The 13,418-nt window shown below is 43.7% G+C and overlaps 1 protein-coding gene across 2 annotated transcripts in view; it reads right to left on the reverse strand.

The window, feature by feature from the left end:
• The window catches only part of wscd2 (WSC domain containing 2), a 57,047-nt gene that overhangs the window by 16,971 nt on the left and 26,658 nt on the right, over positions 1 to 13,418 (reverse strand). The window contains exons 2-4 of one of the 2 annotated variants that reach the window (XM_020643275.3): positions 11,285 to 11,344; positions 5,163 to 6,077; positions 169 to 283 (exon numbers count right to left, since the gene is read on the reverse strand). In XM_020643275.3, coding sequence (XP_020498931.1) covers positions 169 to 283; positions 5,163 to 5,541 — 494 coding nt within the window. In that variant the 5' untranslated portion in view covers positions 5,542 to 6,077; positions 11,285 to 11,344. The remainder of the gene's footprint in view (positions 1 to 168; positions 284 to 5,162; positions 6,078 to 11,284; positions 11,345 to 13,418) is intronic. The other variant, XM_065951112.1, reaches the window with a different exon arrangement.

Consider the following 13,418-nt stretch of genomic DNA (forward strand, 5'->3'; position numbering starts at 1 on the left):
ACCCCTCCTGGTTTTTTAAATCACCACAAATGCTTCCTTTCTTATTCCCAGTCAGTGTTTTTAATTATGACATCAGCTCTTTCAGTTCAATGGAAAGAGAAAAAAAAGAGAAGAAAGAGGATAAAGACATCTAAAGGAAGAAGCTTTGAGTTTTTTATTTCCTCATACCTTTCTGCACAGTTGTCCTGGCAACGAAACACGGTCATTTTTTTGTAGTCAAAAAAGGAAACTCCTCTCAGCGCTCTCTTCTGTGTGTCGTCCACGTAACAGCCGATATATTTAGCTGAAAGAGATAAAAAAGATAAATGTTGGTTGTGTGGACAGAGAGACAACAAGATGTTTGCTGTTTGTAATCATTCACTGTAAATACTCGACTCTGAACTGTATAAGACACACACACTCCCCCACTGCAGCTTCTTCTTCATTTCTACACAGAGGAGTAAGAGAGCGCACGAGGAGCCCGAAGTGGAGCAGAAGCTTTATTTATTTATAAAGACACACATCCCCTTCTAGTGGCCTGTGACTGTAGTGGCACTCATCTCGCTGTGTTATTTCACAAGCGTGTGTGTGTGTGTGTGTGTGTGTGTGTGTGTGTGTACCTCTGCAGAGGCAGAAAACCTTCAATCAGCTTCTCCCTTCACATTAAAAGCACACTCCTCTGTTTTCCTCCAGCTGCATGGGCTCTACTGTACCTTTAACAAACAGACCTCTCAACCATCTGTGCTGTGCCATTACCCCTCTGAGCCTCTGATAATAGCTCCACCAGGTCCCTGTCCCCTGCATTACTTTAATTGTTGTGCTCTAAGGGCTTGCATTTTGTGCAGCATGCGGTGCAGGACGGTAATCTTCTTCCTAACTATTGTTGAGCTGCTGGATAATAATCTGCTTTACCATGTAGGGAAACACTTAAATAGAGCTGCAGCATCATTCTGCAATAAATCTATTCCTGCTTGGAAAGAGAAGATGGAAGAGAATGGGACAACATGTACACATGATGTCAACATGTTTTTTATTAGCTGGTCTGTTTTATACTTTTAATGCACAATAACCTTTCTATACCTGCTGGAACATTATGCAAACTGTGCCTCAGCTGCTCTCTATCCCCAGTGCACTGATGCTTTCGCTTCAGTACAGTAAACCTCTGTGCTGCTGCAGCACTCAGCGTGTGTGTGCGTGTGTGTTTATGTGCTGCGCTGCAAATCTCTTGCTGCAATATTTTCTCTGAAGCAGGCGAGAAGGCGTGCTTTAGCAGAGGAAAGGAAAGAAAGGAGATATAAAAGTATCGAGGACGGTTAAGACTGCAGAGATATGAAGAGTGCAGGATGTGTGAGAGGAAACAAAAGCTTTGTAGCTGCTAATTACTCTCTGATCAGTGTTTGCTGCAGTCCTGGGAGGTTACTGTTTCAGAGGAGGAGGAGGAGGAGGAGGAAGAGGAGGAAGAGGAAGAGGAAGAAGAGGAAGAGGAAGAGGAGAAGGAAGAGGAAGAGGAGGAAGAGGAAGAGGAAGAAGAGGAGGAAGAGGAAGAGGAAGAGGAGAAGGAAGAGGAAGAGGAGGAAGAGGAAGAGGAGAAGGAAGAGGAGGAAGAGGAAGAGGAGAAGGAAGAGGAAGAAGAGGAGGAAGAGGAAGAGGACGAGGAAGAGGAAGAGGAAGAGGAGGCAGAGGAAGGGGAGGAGGAAGAGGAAGAGGAAGAGGAGGAAGAGGAAGAGGAGAAGGAAGAGGAAGAAGAGGAGGAAGAGGAAGAGGACGAGGAAGAGGAAGAGGAAGAGGAGGCAGAGGAAGGGGAGGAGGAAGAGGAGGAGGAGGAAGAGGAGGAGGAAGAAGGGGAGGAGGGGGAAGAAGAGGAGGAGGAAGGGGAGGAGGAGAAAGAGGAGGAGCAGGAGGAGGAAGAGGAGGAGGAGGAGGAGAAAGAGGAGAAGGAAGAGGAGGAGGAGGAGGAGGAAGAGGAGGAGGAGGAGGAGGAGAAAGAGGAGAAGGAAGAGGAGGAGGAGGAGGAGGAGGAGGAGGAGGAGAAAGAGGAGAAGGAAGAGGAGGAGGAGGAGGAGGAGGAAGAGGAGGAGGAGGAGGAGGCGCCTTCTCTTGAACAGAAGATAAGCCTGAGTGTTCAGTGTAAACATGTTTGTTTTTCCGGCCTTGAATCTGAAGAGTAGCTCTCCTGATCTGGAGAAACGCATCACTTTAATATTGAACTCTCCTTTGTGCAGCGAGTTCTGCGCCGTACTGTCGAGTGACTCACAGCTTTTTCTGTAATAGAATCACTTATTTATTTTCTCTTCAGCCTCACAGAGGTTGGCGCCTGTCCCAGAGCAGAGTGCGTTTAAAAACTGAGGGGAGAGCAGCATGTACGCTTTGTCAGATCTCAAACAGACAGAGCAGCCGTCACTCACACTTATGTTCGTCTCCACCCGACTGTACTGCACTGTAAAACAACAGAAACACGCCTAACCACTATGGAGTCATAGGTGCCTATTTGGGGGCTATTTTTTGCCATTTTTATTGCCTTATATTTTGGGATTATATCGATATGAGCAAACAGAAATAATGTTCGAACAATTAAAGCCTCCTGGGCTGACTTCAGTCTCTGAAATGACTTTCTTTGGGACAGGTGTCACGAAATGAAACTTTGAGAGTATCTAACCTCAATGCTGTGACGTATTTCTAACCCGCAATTTCCATCTCGTCTGTGCACGCTGTGTTCCATCAGCGCTGTGTGTTTGCACGCCCTAATCCACCGGGTCCATCTCTGGAGCCTAAGCACAGCCATGATCAGCTGGAAACAAGGACAGGGGCGTTTCCAGAGGGGGGTGGCATACTGTGTATATTGTGTTTTATTTTAAAATTGACAGGACGCTTATCTGACTTCCTGTCAGGGGCGATCTTTTCTGATCACCTTGACGTCTTTTTGCAGCGAGCTCTGTTGAACAAAGACTCGGTGCATATTTGAAACAGAGCAGAGTGGTGCTGCTCGCGCAATTAATAAGAGACTGCAGAAAAATGTGCTGAATAATTCAACTTTTCTTCACGTCCAACAGACAGGCCTTACTACCGTCCGATAAGTTGCTGATACGTGGTATCACATGTATTGTTTGTCCACAGGGGGCGCCTGTGTATGGCACATCATATGTTCCTCACAGCAGCTTTAATAAAACAATCTGAGAACGTCTTCCACCATCTTTATTCTTTACCGTGAGGAGAGGAGGACCCAGACATGCACCAGGTGTTTCTTTACAGTACAGAACGTAATGTCCTTTTAAATTATTAACTCTTCATACAGCCGTGTGAGGAGTGTGTGACAGCAGTGTGTGTAGTGTGTGTGACAGGGTAAGAAAAGCAGAGAGGATGAGTAAAGTAATCCCAGTGAGGATATGATCTCCTCTAATCGAGTCATCGATCGTGTGACATTCAGAAAAAGGAACAGGATACTCCTGCCAGGCGAGGTCAGAGATGTCAGTGTGATGTCACACATGCCAGTCAGGAGTTTACAGGTAAACTTAGCCTGAAAGGCTCCCTCAGTTTGTAAACAGACGGAGATGATGTTCAGATGTTGTGATAGTAACGCAGCTCCTGTGTGTGTGCTCAAGCTGCAGCCGAGAGGATTCACTCTGAGACGCACACAGAGGATCATTATCATCATCACCAACAACACGCTCAGGAGAGATTTCCTCCAGGACCGATTACATAGAGATGTGTCGCAGTTTGTAATCAGACATCGGCGAGGATCTCTTTTAGACAAACATGAACCGTCGCAGCATGAGAGCTGCCCGCGTGTTTGCATTATGAACGAGCCTTCAACTTTTTAAACGTTTTTAATTTGTTGAATATTATGATCAGCAGCACTAACAACCAGATCACATCATCATTGTAAGACTCCAGTTCTGCTCACTGAGTAATCATCAATTATGCAAAACTACAATTATCTCTGCAATTGTTGGCATATGTTTTAATTACCTCCTCATTAAGTATGTATTTATTCCAACAGTAGATTCCACTCATGCTCATCAGAACAAGCCCACTTCATTTCATTCTTTGAATCCCTTTAATAGTTATTTTTTTGGGGGCAGAAGCTAAGAGAACATTCTTGAAACGCAATTCCTAATTTTCTGATTTATTTTGAACTTTTGGACATGAGAGAGGCCCTGACAGCGTTTTCAGACTGTAGACGGAATCACTGCTCTGACCTTCTGATGCTGCAGCAGCAGCGGCTATATACGGTATCATAAGCTGTTTTCACATTTGCAAAATATCTAGATCATATCAGGAGGAGTGCTCCTGATATTCAACGGGAGACTTTCCCTGTCTGACAGAATTGAATGTCTGTTTTTTGATGATTTTGCACTATCTTCTTTTTAAACATTGCTGTACATATATAGACAACACAACTTCAGAAGGTCAACACTTTTTATTTTTTATATTCAGGTCTAATTTTTCCAAGATTTTCTTTTTCCTCAACTGTTTATAGGTTCTTGTTTAAATCTCACATATATTTTTATCCCTGCACGGATGTACATTTCTCGTATAAGTCTATTTTTAATTGCACAGTTTAAGTTTGTTTCATCTAGAGGTATTCTTTAAATCTTTTTTCAGGTTAATATATATGTATGGGAGGGGGGGCGTCGGTTTTGTGGTTTAATTTGTAACAAATGTTTCATGTCATGTTCGTCTTTGTAACCTGCTACTGGATGCTTTGAATTTCCCTCGGGATCAATAAAGTATCTATCTATCTATCTATCTATCTATCTATCTAGAAGGAAGGGGGGGCGAGGTCCCCTGAGGTAAGATGTGACAAAAAAACAAATGTATGAATGTGTTAATACTTCCTCAAATGGTGAGTTAAAAGAGTACAGATCGTTGTTGGTCGATGGTCTGACAGATGTGTAGATTGTGGCTGCTGTGGTGACTGAATACACACACACCTGAGTCGTCCGTGTGGTGTAAATGGATGTGTGTAATATCGTTATAAGGTCACCTAAACGCAGACTTAATGAGTGAAAAAAATGATGGCTCCTATCATAGAAAAATATTATTTCAAGTCTAGAAGACAAAAAGTTTAATGCTGTGGTGAATCAAAAAAAGATTTGACGATCAAACCGGGTTAGACTTTGTAAGTCCTTATTCTGGGACAGGCCTACACTGCAGGGGTTTATTAAAGTCTTGATGTAACTCACCTCTTCCGTCGTCCACGTCTTTGGCATTGCGTCCTTTAAGTGCACGGTTCCAGTTGCTGGTGTAGTCCCCCCCCCTGCGCATCTTCTCGCCCCCCTCGTGCCTGGCCCTTTTCATCCACGGGGGGCCGTACCTCCGACCGGACCTGCGCGTCTCCTTAAACACTCGGCTCATGATGTTGAGCCCCCGGGCGTCGGACGCCGAGGTCCCCGAAGCCACCAAGGAGTCGCGGCCCCCTCTGCCTCCCGAGCCGCTGTCCCCGACAAAGCCAGAGTGCAGGAAGACGAGGCTGCCGGCCGTCAGGTAGAGGAGGATGAGGGAGAAAAACCGCACGGGTTTCCTGCGGAAGTAGCGCTGTATCTTCAGCAGAGGCCTGGCCATGCTGGCTCCCCCTGCCGCTCAGAAACACTGTCCCTGTGGTGAAAACTCATAAAGCAGAAGAATCAACACCGGCTCTCCTTGTTCTCCCACCGCACAGCCCCACTGGGCCCCAACCTCCAAATGAGAGAAAAAAAAAAATCAGCTCAAGTGTTTAAATCCAGTGTGGAGGTCATCCAAACATGTGAGCCTCCTCAGTCTCATGAAGATGTTTTACACCTGTCCTCTGTGCGCCTCGGCTGACCCCCGTCTACATGAGAGTCTCGCTGCCTTCCCGCTGACAGTCCAGCCCTGAGAGCCGGCTCGGGGTCCGCCGCATGAAAGGTGAGTAGCTCAGAGTGAAAGATGATCGGTCAGCGCCGCTTTCACTCCGGTTATCAGCCTGCAGAGATGCTCCACCGGCTCAGCGGTGGCACCCTCTCCCACGCTGTGCAGAAGGAAGAGGGCTTTATTCAACAGGTGAACCGAGATCCTTTTTCGTCTTGAATGGCCGGCTATTCACCGAGACGATCCTGGAGAGAGAGGGCGTGACTCACCATCTGCAGGAAAGACACACACACACACACACACACACACACACACACACACACAAAAGAGGAGGAATAAGTGTACACCTGGGTTAGCTTTGTCACAGGTGGAAAAGGAGACAAAGACATAAACAAGAGGGCAAAGCCGGATGCTTCACCTGCTGGGAATTACATCCCAAACTTCCTTCTCAGCTCACAATCAAAGACATGTTTCAGAGACACACACACACGACCCACTAAAACAATATGAGTGGATAATGCATGTAATCTGGGGATGTAAGGACTGTGAAATTCAGGACTGATACCGATGTTTGAAGTAATCATTTTGCCTTTTGCCGATTTCAAACCTTTTTGCTTCTTTATAATTTGAGGTTTGCTGAATTTAAATTGTTGTTAGCAGTCCCTCCTCTTGAAATGTCACTGGAGCGTGTCTAACAAAATGCGTGGTGCTGATTTTTCTCAGAGGCAATGATAGAAGACATTTTCTTTCACGTTTGATCGTGAAAACAAATCTGTTGTTGTCCGACAGATGACTTCTTCTGCCCGATAAGAAACCTCTTCTGTGAACCAGCTGTGAGGTGAACCAGTTAGTTAAATTAGATTGATGTGACAACAAATACATACTGGCTACTGAGATTGTTTTTTAATCGTTGACTATGTGTTATTGTGTGGAATGGTGCTGTATTGTTTTTTTATGGACCATGTGTTATCATGTCATGTGGTCTCGCATCATGTGTACAACAGTGATTCCTCCACATGAAATCCCCATTAGATCCTGTACTAAAATGTCAATTTTACAGCAGAAATAAACTTGTTTAGTTTTACAAATTAATTTGGTATCAGTAGCTCATTTCTTTATTGGTACACACTGTACATGAGGTGATTTATTTGATAACCCCTCCGTGTTGATTGATTGAAGAGTTATGATTAAATGTACGTTATTAGGGACGTGGCTTAACAGCTGACACTCAGGTGAGTTGTAGCTGTGTACCAAGAGGCTGAAGCTCCGCCTCTTTGACTGTTACTGGATTGATTGAAAGCTAGTTTGAGATAACATTTCCAATATGGCCACCTTTTCAAAAACCAATGGGTGACGTCCATTTTTATACATTTTATAATCATCTTGTATCTTTTTCTGTCTGCTGATAGTTTCTGCACTGAGCTTCAGAGCAACAAATCAAAGTTCAGCATTTTCTTTAATAATTAAGAACGAGTCAAGAGGAATTAACTGAAAAAAACATATCTCCCTGCGGCGATTTCACTCAAGTCTTTTTCAGTTTGTGTGTGAGGGAAGTGAAGAGAAAATAAGTATTCATAATAGTGATTTAAAGGAATGGTAATTAGTCGACGGGAAAAAAAGAAAACAGGCTCAAAAATGTCAATAAAATCGACACCTCCAGTTCTGAGCCGACACTGAAGTATAAATGTTTCTTAAAGAAATCATGTTTTACATTTTCTGAGATGGCTGAATGAAAACGTTTCTCAGGAGCCCCTTTCAAAGGAGTCTCTGTTCTGGGACGAGCTCTGGAGGCTACAATTGGAAGTTGTAAGGAAACACTCCTCGAGGTGGGGGATTTTTCCCCAACACTGAAGGGGACACTCGCCCTTGTGGCTCTTTGTCTGCTGTTCCGGGATAAATCCGCAGAATACTCGTTATCTGACACCTCAATGGCGCTGCGGACCCCCCCTTTGGCTCTCTGCCCCTCTACCCTTTCCCCTGCGGTAGTCTGGGAAGAGTCCGGGACCCTCAAGGAGAAATGGATCACATTCTGCTCACGAGCTTTCACAGCCAGCGAAGACAATCCTCATCCTGTCTGACTTCTCACAACTTTCCTTCTGTGTCCTGTTCAGTAACGTTTAGAGACTTTGTAAGGCCAGTGTTTTATTACAGACGTCTTTAATTATTCAGTATTTTGTTCATTTTTAGATCACATCCTTATTTTTTTTACAAAGTTAAGTTCCAAAATAACACAAACACTGAATGTTGTGAGGTGTAACTGAAGATTCAAAGTTATTAGAGAAGAAGGTGGGTTGTTAGGAAGGGGTTCACACAGAGGACAAGAACTTAAAAAAATAAAGAATCTCGTCTCACAGTTTTAAAAAAGGGAGGAATAAGGTCCTAAAAATAAACCTGTGTTGGCGTCTAGTTGCTTGAACAGTAAGGTGTACTCAACAGACGCTACATTCCAATCATGCAGAATTACATCCGAGTCCTCAAAACAGACAAGAAAGAAACTTTTCATCATTTGGGGAAATCATTTTCCTGTCCTTCCTCCTGACGTTGTATGACTAGATTAAGACAAAGTGAACTAAAATAAATGCTAATTTGGAGCTAACTGCCTGTTAGACCGCCTAAATGAATTGGCTCCATAGGAATAAAGATTGAATGATATATCTTGTCAATTTAATGCTAAGCTAACCATCTGCTGGCTCTAGCTTTGTAGACTGATTGATTGTGTTTCGATATTGTGTCATTCATAGGCAATAAGCCGAGCAATATGTCAATTAACTTCTTTCTAACCCCCAATTTCCACATACTCCGCGCATGCCGCGGTCTGCAGCGAACTACGGCGCCGTTCACTGTCACTCTAGCCAATGATTGTGTTTCCACACAGCGGCTCCGTCTCTGGAGCGTGGCAGCAGCTGCAGGTTTCGCCTCAAGCTGGAGAGAAAAGAACGACCTGGTCAGGAAGTCAGACAAGGAAACGCACAGAGCGTTCGGTCAATTTCAAAATAAAACACAAGGGCAGGGCGCACGCCGTCCGATGGAGGGAAACCTGTGGTGCTGACGGGCCGCGGCACGTACAGAGTAAGTGGAAATTAGGGGTAATGGTGTTCACGCTTCATGGTAAACTATTTCGACAGATGTGATTGTAATTCAGCTTCTTCAAAGACAGACTGAAGCTCATGAATTCTGTGATTTACTCCAACCTTATCTATTGATCCTTCCATCAAACATTTAATGTAATTGATTCCAGTCTATCCATTTCATAATTCCTCTTATTGATCCAAGAATCCACCTCATGTCCCCCTGAGCAGCCAAAGTATAAGATCAAATGTATGAGTGTCTAAAAGTGTCGCAGCACTCTGTTTTGCACATTATCCAAAGCCGTGTTTTCTTTAAATCCCCAAATCCCTGCAGCATTCAAACTGTGGAAAACAAATGGCTCATGAAGAGAAGAGAAGAGAGTAATCAGAAAACCCAACATCATCACATATTTTCAGCTTGTTGACAACGAGCCTCGATGCTCTGCCAGCCGAACCAGCCAGGAGTTTGATTCTGGCTTTGCAAGCAATAAATTCATCAAGAGGAAGAAAACATAAATTCCTAAAAAGTAAGACATTGTACAAAATGTAAATGATAACAGAAAGGTGATATTAAAGCCTCATATTTAATTGAAAACACAAAGACGACATATCAAACATTGAAACTGAGAAATTTTACTTATTTTTGGAAAATCAGCACATTTTAAATTTAATGCTGAAAACATGTTTTAAAGGAGCAATATGTAACTCTGACACCTAGTGTTTAAAATGGGTACTGCAGTCCAAATTCTAAACATAGTAGAGAGCTGTCTCCCCCCGCCCCCTCCTCTCTAGAGTTGATGCTCACACAGGTCACCATGTGGTGGACTCTGAAGCTTCAGTGTTTATCCAGCTCTGCATCGGTCTGTAAACCTTTCTGTGTTCTAACCTCTCTCCATTTTTCAAAAGCATCTCCAATATTGATCCTAGTTTGAGCACGTTTCTGCTCGTGGAGCTTATTAGAAACATGCAGAGGCTTTTTAGGTCGGGTACGATCACTTCTATCTGAACCTCTTGCCCGCTTCCATCGCTGCAACACCTGTTGACCTGATAACTGCTCTCATATCTGGGAAACCGAGGGGCGTCCAAAACGGCCATGTGGGGGGGGGGGGGGGTCCTTAAAAGCGCCTACCTTCTCTGGTCCAAACAAATCCAGAGCATTCAGGAGCAGAATCTAAAGTTAGAAGGAGGACATACTGACTGCTGCATTGTTGTCAGAGAAGCCAGCACTTCAACATAGCATGTTTCCTTAATGTCTGATCATATAGTAAGATCACTTTATCATCTCACTCACTACACATCTCACTGACTGGACCTTTAAAATGAAATAATGCTACTAACTAGTGTTGTCATCGTAAATCTTACTTGATCTCAAGACTTTGTGAAGGTTTCGTCTCAGAATCAAAAGCATTTTTACTCTGTCTTGTCTCGGTCTCTTGGTCTCGGTCTGGATTTTAGACTACTACTGAAAGGCTATTTCTCTCTTTTCTTTCTTTCTAAAAAAAACTGAATAACTTGTTTTTTATCCCCCGGTAATGTCTACAACCTTCCCAGTGGTAAAGACTAAGTGAGTGATACAAGATGATGATTTTTCATTGATATTTATGGTCTTGGTATTGGTATCAACTCGATCTTGGGCTGTAAATTTCTGGTCTTGTCTTGGTCTCGGAGCACTCTGGTCTCAGGTATTTCTTGGTCTTGTTGTGGTCTTGACAACACTACCACTAACATGACCCTGTTCCTAATATTTTCAACTATTTCTCAGTTTTAACGTTTGATGTGTTGTCTTTATGCTTCATTTAAAATATTAACTTAAATGATCAAATTCTGTTATTTACATTTTACACAACTCTTTAGTTTTTAGGAGTTCTCCTTTCAGATGTGTCACGTCTCCAAAGGTGGATTTAGTTATCTCATTAGAGTATAAAGTAGTTTATATTTAGGAAACAGACTGAAGTATAATCAGTTTTCTCATCTAACGTTTGACAGGAACAAAGTGAAGCACATTTCTCTCCCTTCTTTTAATCACTTCTGTCTGGAATTAATTCATTTTCTGGGAGAACAGCCTCCACTGGGATTACAAATAAATGCTGCTACATAGAACCATGACTTCTTATATTCTTGTCCACAGCTGTATAAACAGTATTCAAACGTTCCTCCTACACACCACACCGCTCGATCTGTTAGCATGCTGACTGTTCAGCCCTGTGTCAATATTTTGATCGCACTGATGGAGACGTGATTCTTATTTCAGGACAAAGAGAAGCTCCGTGCTAGCTTTTATTACAAAGCGAATCATTTGTTTGTGTAAGTTGAAGGATATGTAGGTGAGGTTCCCCAGCAGGGTAACAGTGTCTGAAGAGGAAAAACAAAAACCACATAGCATCTCAACATGCCTGCTCCTCGTGACTCACCGTGGAGGGGAAACTGAACCCTGGAAACATGTAGCGACCTCTCAGTGGGATCCAAGATGTCTGTAAGACAGGATGAACAACAGGGTATTGTTTTAGAGGTTGTACATTATGTGCACCATCCTGTTGTAGTAGCCATAGATTTAAAAAAAGCAGAGAGGCACTTCTGTCCTGCAAACACAGTAACGTGTAGGAGGTGGAACAGATGGAGAAAAGGATGCAGAGCATGTGACACCCTCGCTGCCTCTCACATACAGTACGCAGCAGAGCCACACACGGCTTATTACTCGGTGTTAATTATTTATTCACATTCCCCTCCGCAGGTTCAAATGACATGGAGCAAGACTGTAGATGGGATCTTGTATAGATCCTTCATATTGAATGAGGTAAAAAGAGAACGGTGTACACTGTCACACTTGTGACTCTGTGAAACCCTAAACTTTAAATGAGCTACATTTCTAACATGATCACCACGGCAACCATGCTGACATGCCGAAATTCAGGAGGTATGATGTTTCAAATGTTCAGTATACGGTGTTAGCATGCTAATATTTAAAGAGGACATATTATCCCCCTTTTCCCCCTCTTCAAACAGCCCCCCATGTGGTCTAAATGAAACATCTGTGCTGTGCTTTGGTCAAAATATAACATGAATCAAGCACCAGAGGAGGTTTGTGACCCTGTATAAACCAGCTTTCTCAGAACGCTCCGTTTTGGTGTGTGTGTCTCTTTAAATGTAATGACCCCCCCTCTGAGTTTTCCCCGTAGACATCACTCCTCTGTAGAGAGAATAAAAATGGCAGACCTGCACAAAAGTTTTGTTCTAGGCTGGGGGTGGAGTCCATGGGTGGAGATACCAGGGGAGGGGAGGGGATTTCTTTTTACCAGAATCCCACTGTGACATCACAAGGAGAGCACATTTGAAACAGAGCATTTTTCTCTCTCAGTCTTATACAGATCTCAAACAAAGGACTGGATGGGTTTATTTCACATTTTGTGCGTCTGTAGACACTCAGGTTACCCAAACATATGTTCAACAACACTGTAGAAGTAGATTTTTCATAATATGTCCCCTTTAAATGAACTTAAAGGAAGAATGTGCGACATCAGAAATCAAGTATCTCCTGTGTAAATGTCTCTCTGAGTCATGACTGTCTACAATGAGTGAGAAGCGTGAGTCCCTCTGTTGTTTTCAGAGCTGTCTTTACATCGTGTTTACATACACGGGACGGCCGGCTCCTCCCATACAAGAATATTAATATGACAACAATCAAATATACCTATTGTTAATATATTGTGGAGTAAAGACTTAGGCCCAGACTTTAGATGGGACGGCGCTTCCTTCATCTTGTTTATGTTTCGCTCAGAGGCTCAAATTTGATCCATACATCTTTTTTCCCCACATGAACCCTCCCTTTCCAACCTTTAACCTGCCACCATGTGGAGGCAGAGAGACCGTCCCGCACACTCAGGGAAGCTGGGTCTAGGTGGATTCAAACTGTAAAGGGTGTCAGTGCAAGATTATGACCGGAGGAGAACCAACACCACTTTTCCAAAGCGACCCTAAAAAGACAAACATCACGACCAAATCAACTTTGAGACGCATATCTGCACTTTTTGTCTGTGTACCTGTGAAAACAGGAACGGAGGGGCGAGGGAAGTGTGAAGACGGCAGGGGAGGGGGGAAGCTTGGAAGAGAGCATTGTTCAAAAGTCACACACTGACCCTTTAAGATTGCTATCATGTAAGCTTCAGTAACATAATCCTGTTTGATTTGGACATATATTCAACATTGTAAATGTTAAATGGACTTGAGCTTGTATAGCACCTTTCTTCTGACGACTCAAAGCACTTTAAACCACAGGTCACACCTACACATTCACACACTGATGGTAGAGGCTGCTGTGTCGTGAGACCATCAGAAGTCACTTATCCATTCATACACTGCTGACTGAAAGCAGCGGGAGCAACTCAGGTTAAGTGTCTTGCCCAAGGACACATCGGACATGTTGCTGCAGGAGCTGGGGATTGAACCCTCGACCTTCTGGTTGAGAGACGGCGACTGAGAGACGGCGACTGAGAGACGGCGACTGAGAGACGGCGACTGAGAGACGGCGACTGAGAGACGGCGACTGAG

This window comes from Labrus bergylta, chromosome 2 (genome assembly GCF_963930695.1).
Source record: "Labrus bergylta chromosome 2, fLabBer1.1, whole genome shotgun sequence".
In the NCBI taxonomy this organism is placed as follows: domain Eukaryota; kingdom Metazoa; phylum Chordata; class Actinopteri; order Labriformes; family Labridae; genus Labrus; species Labrus bergylta.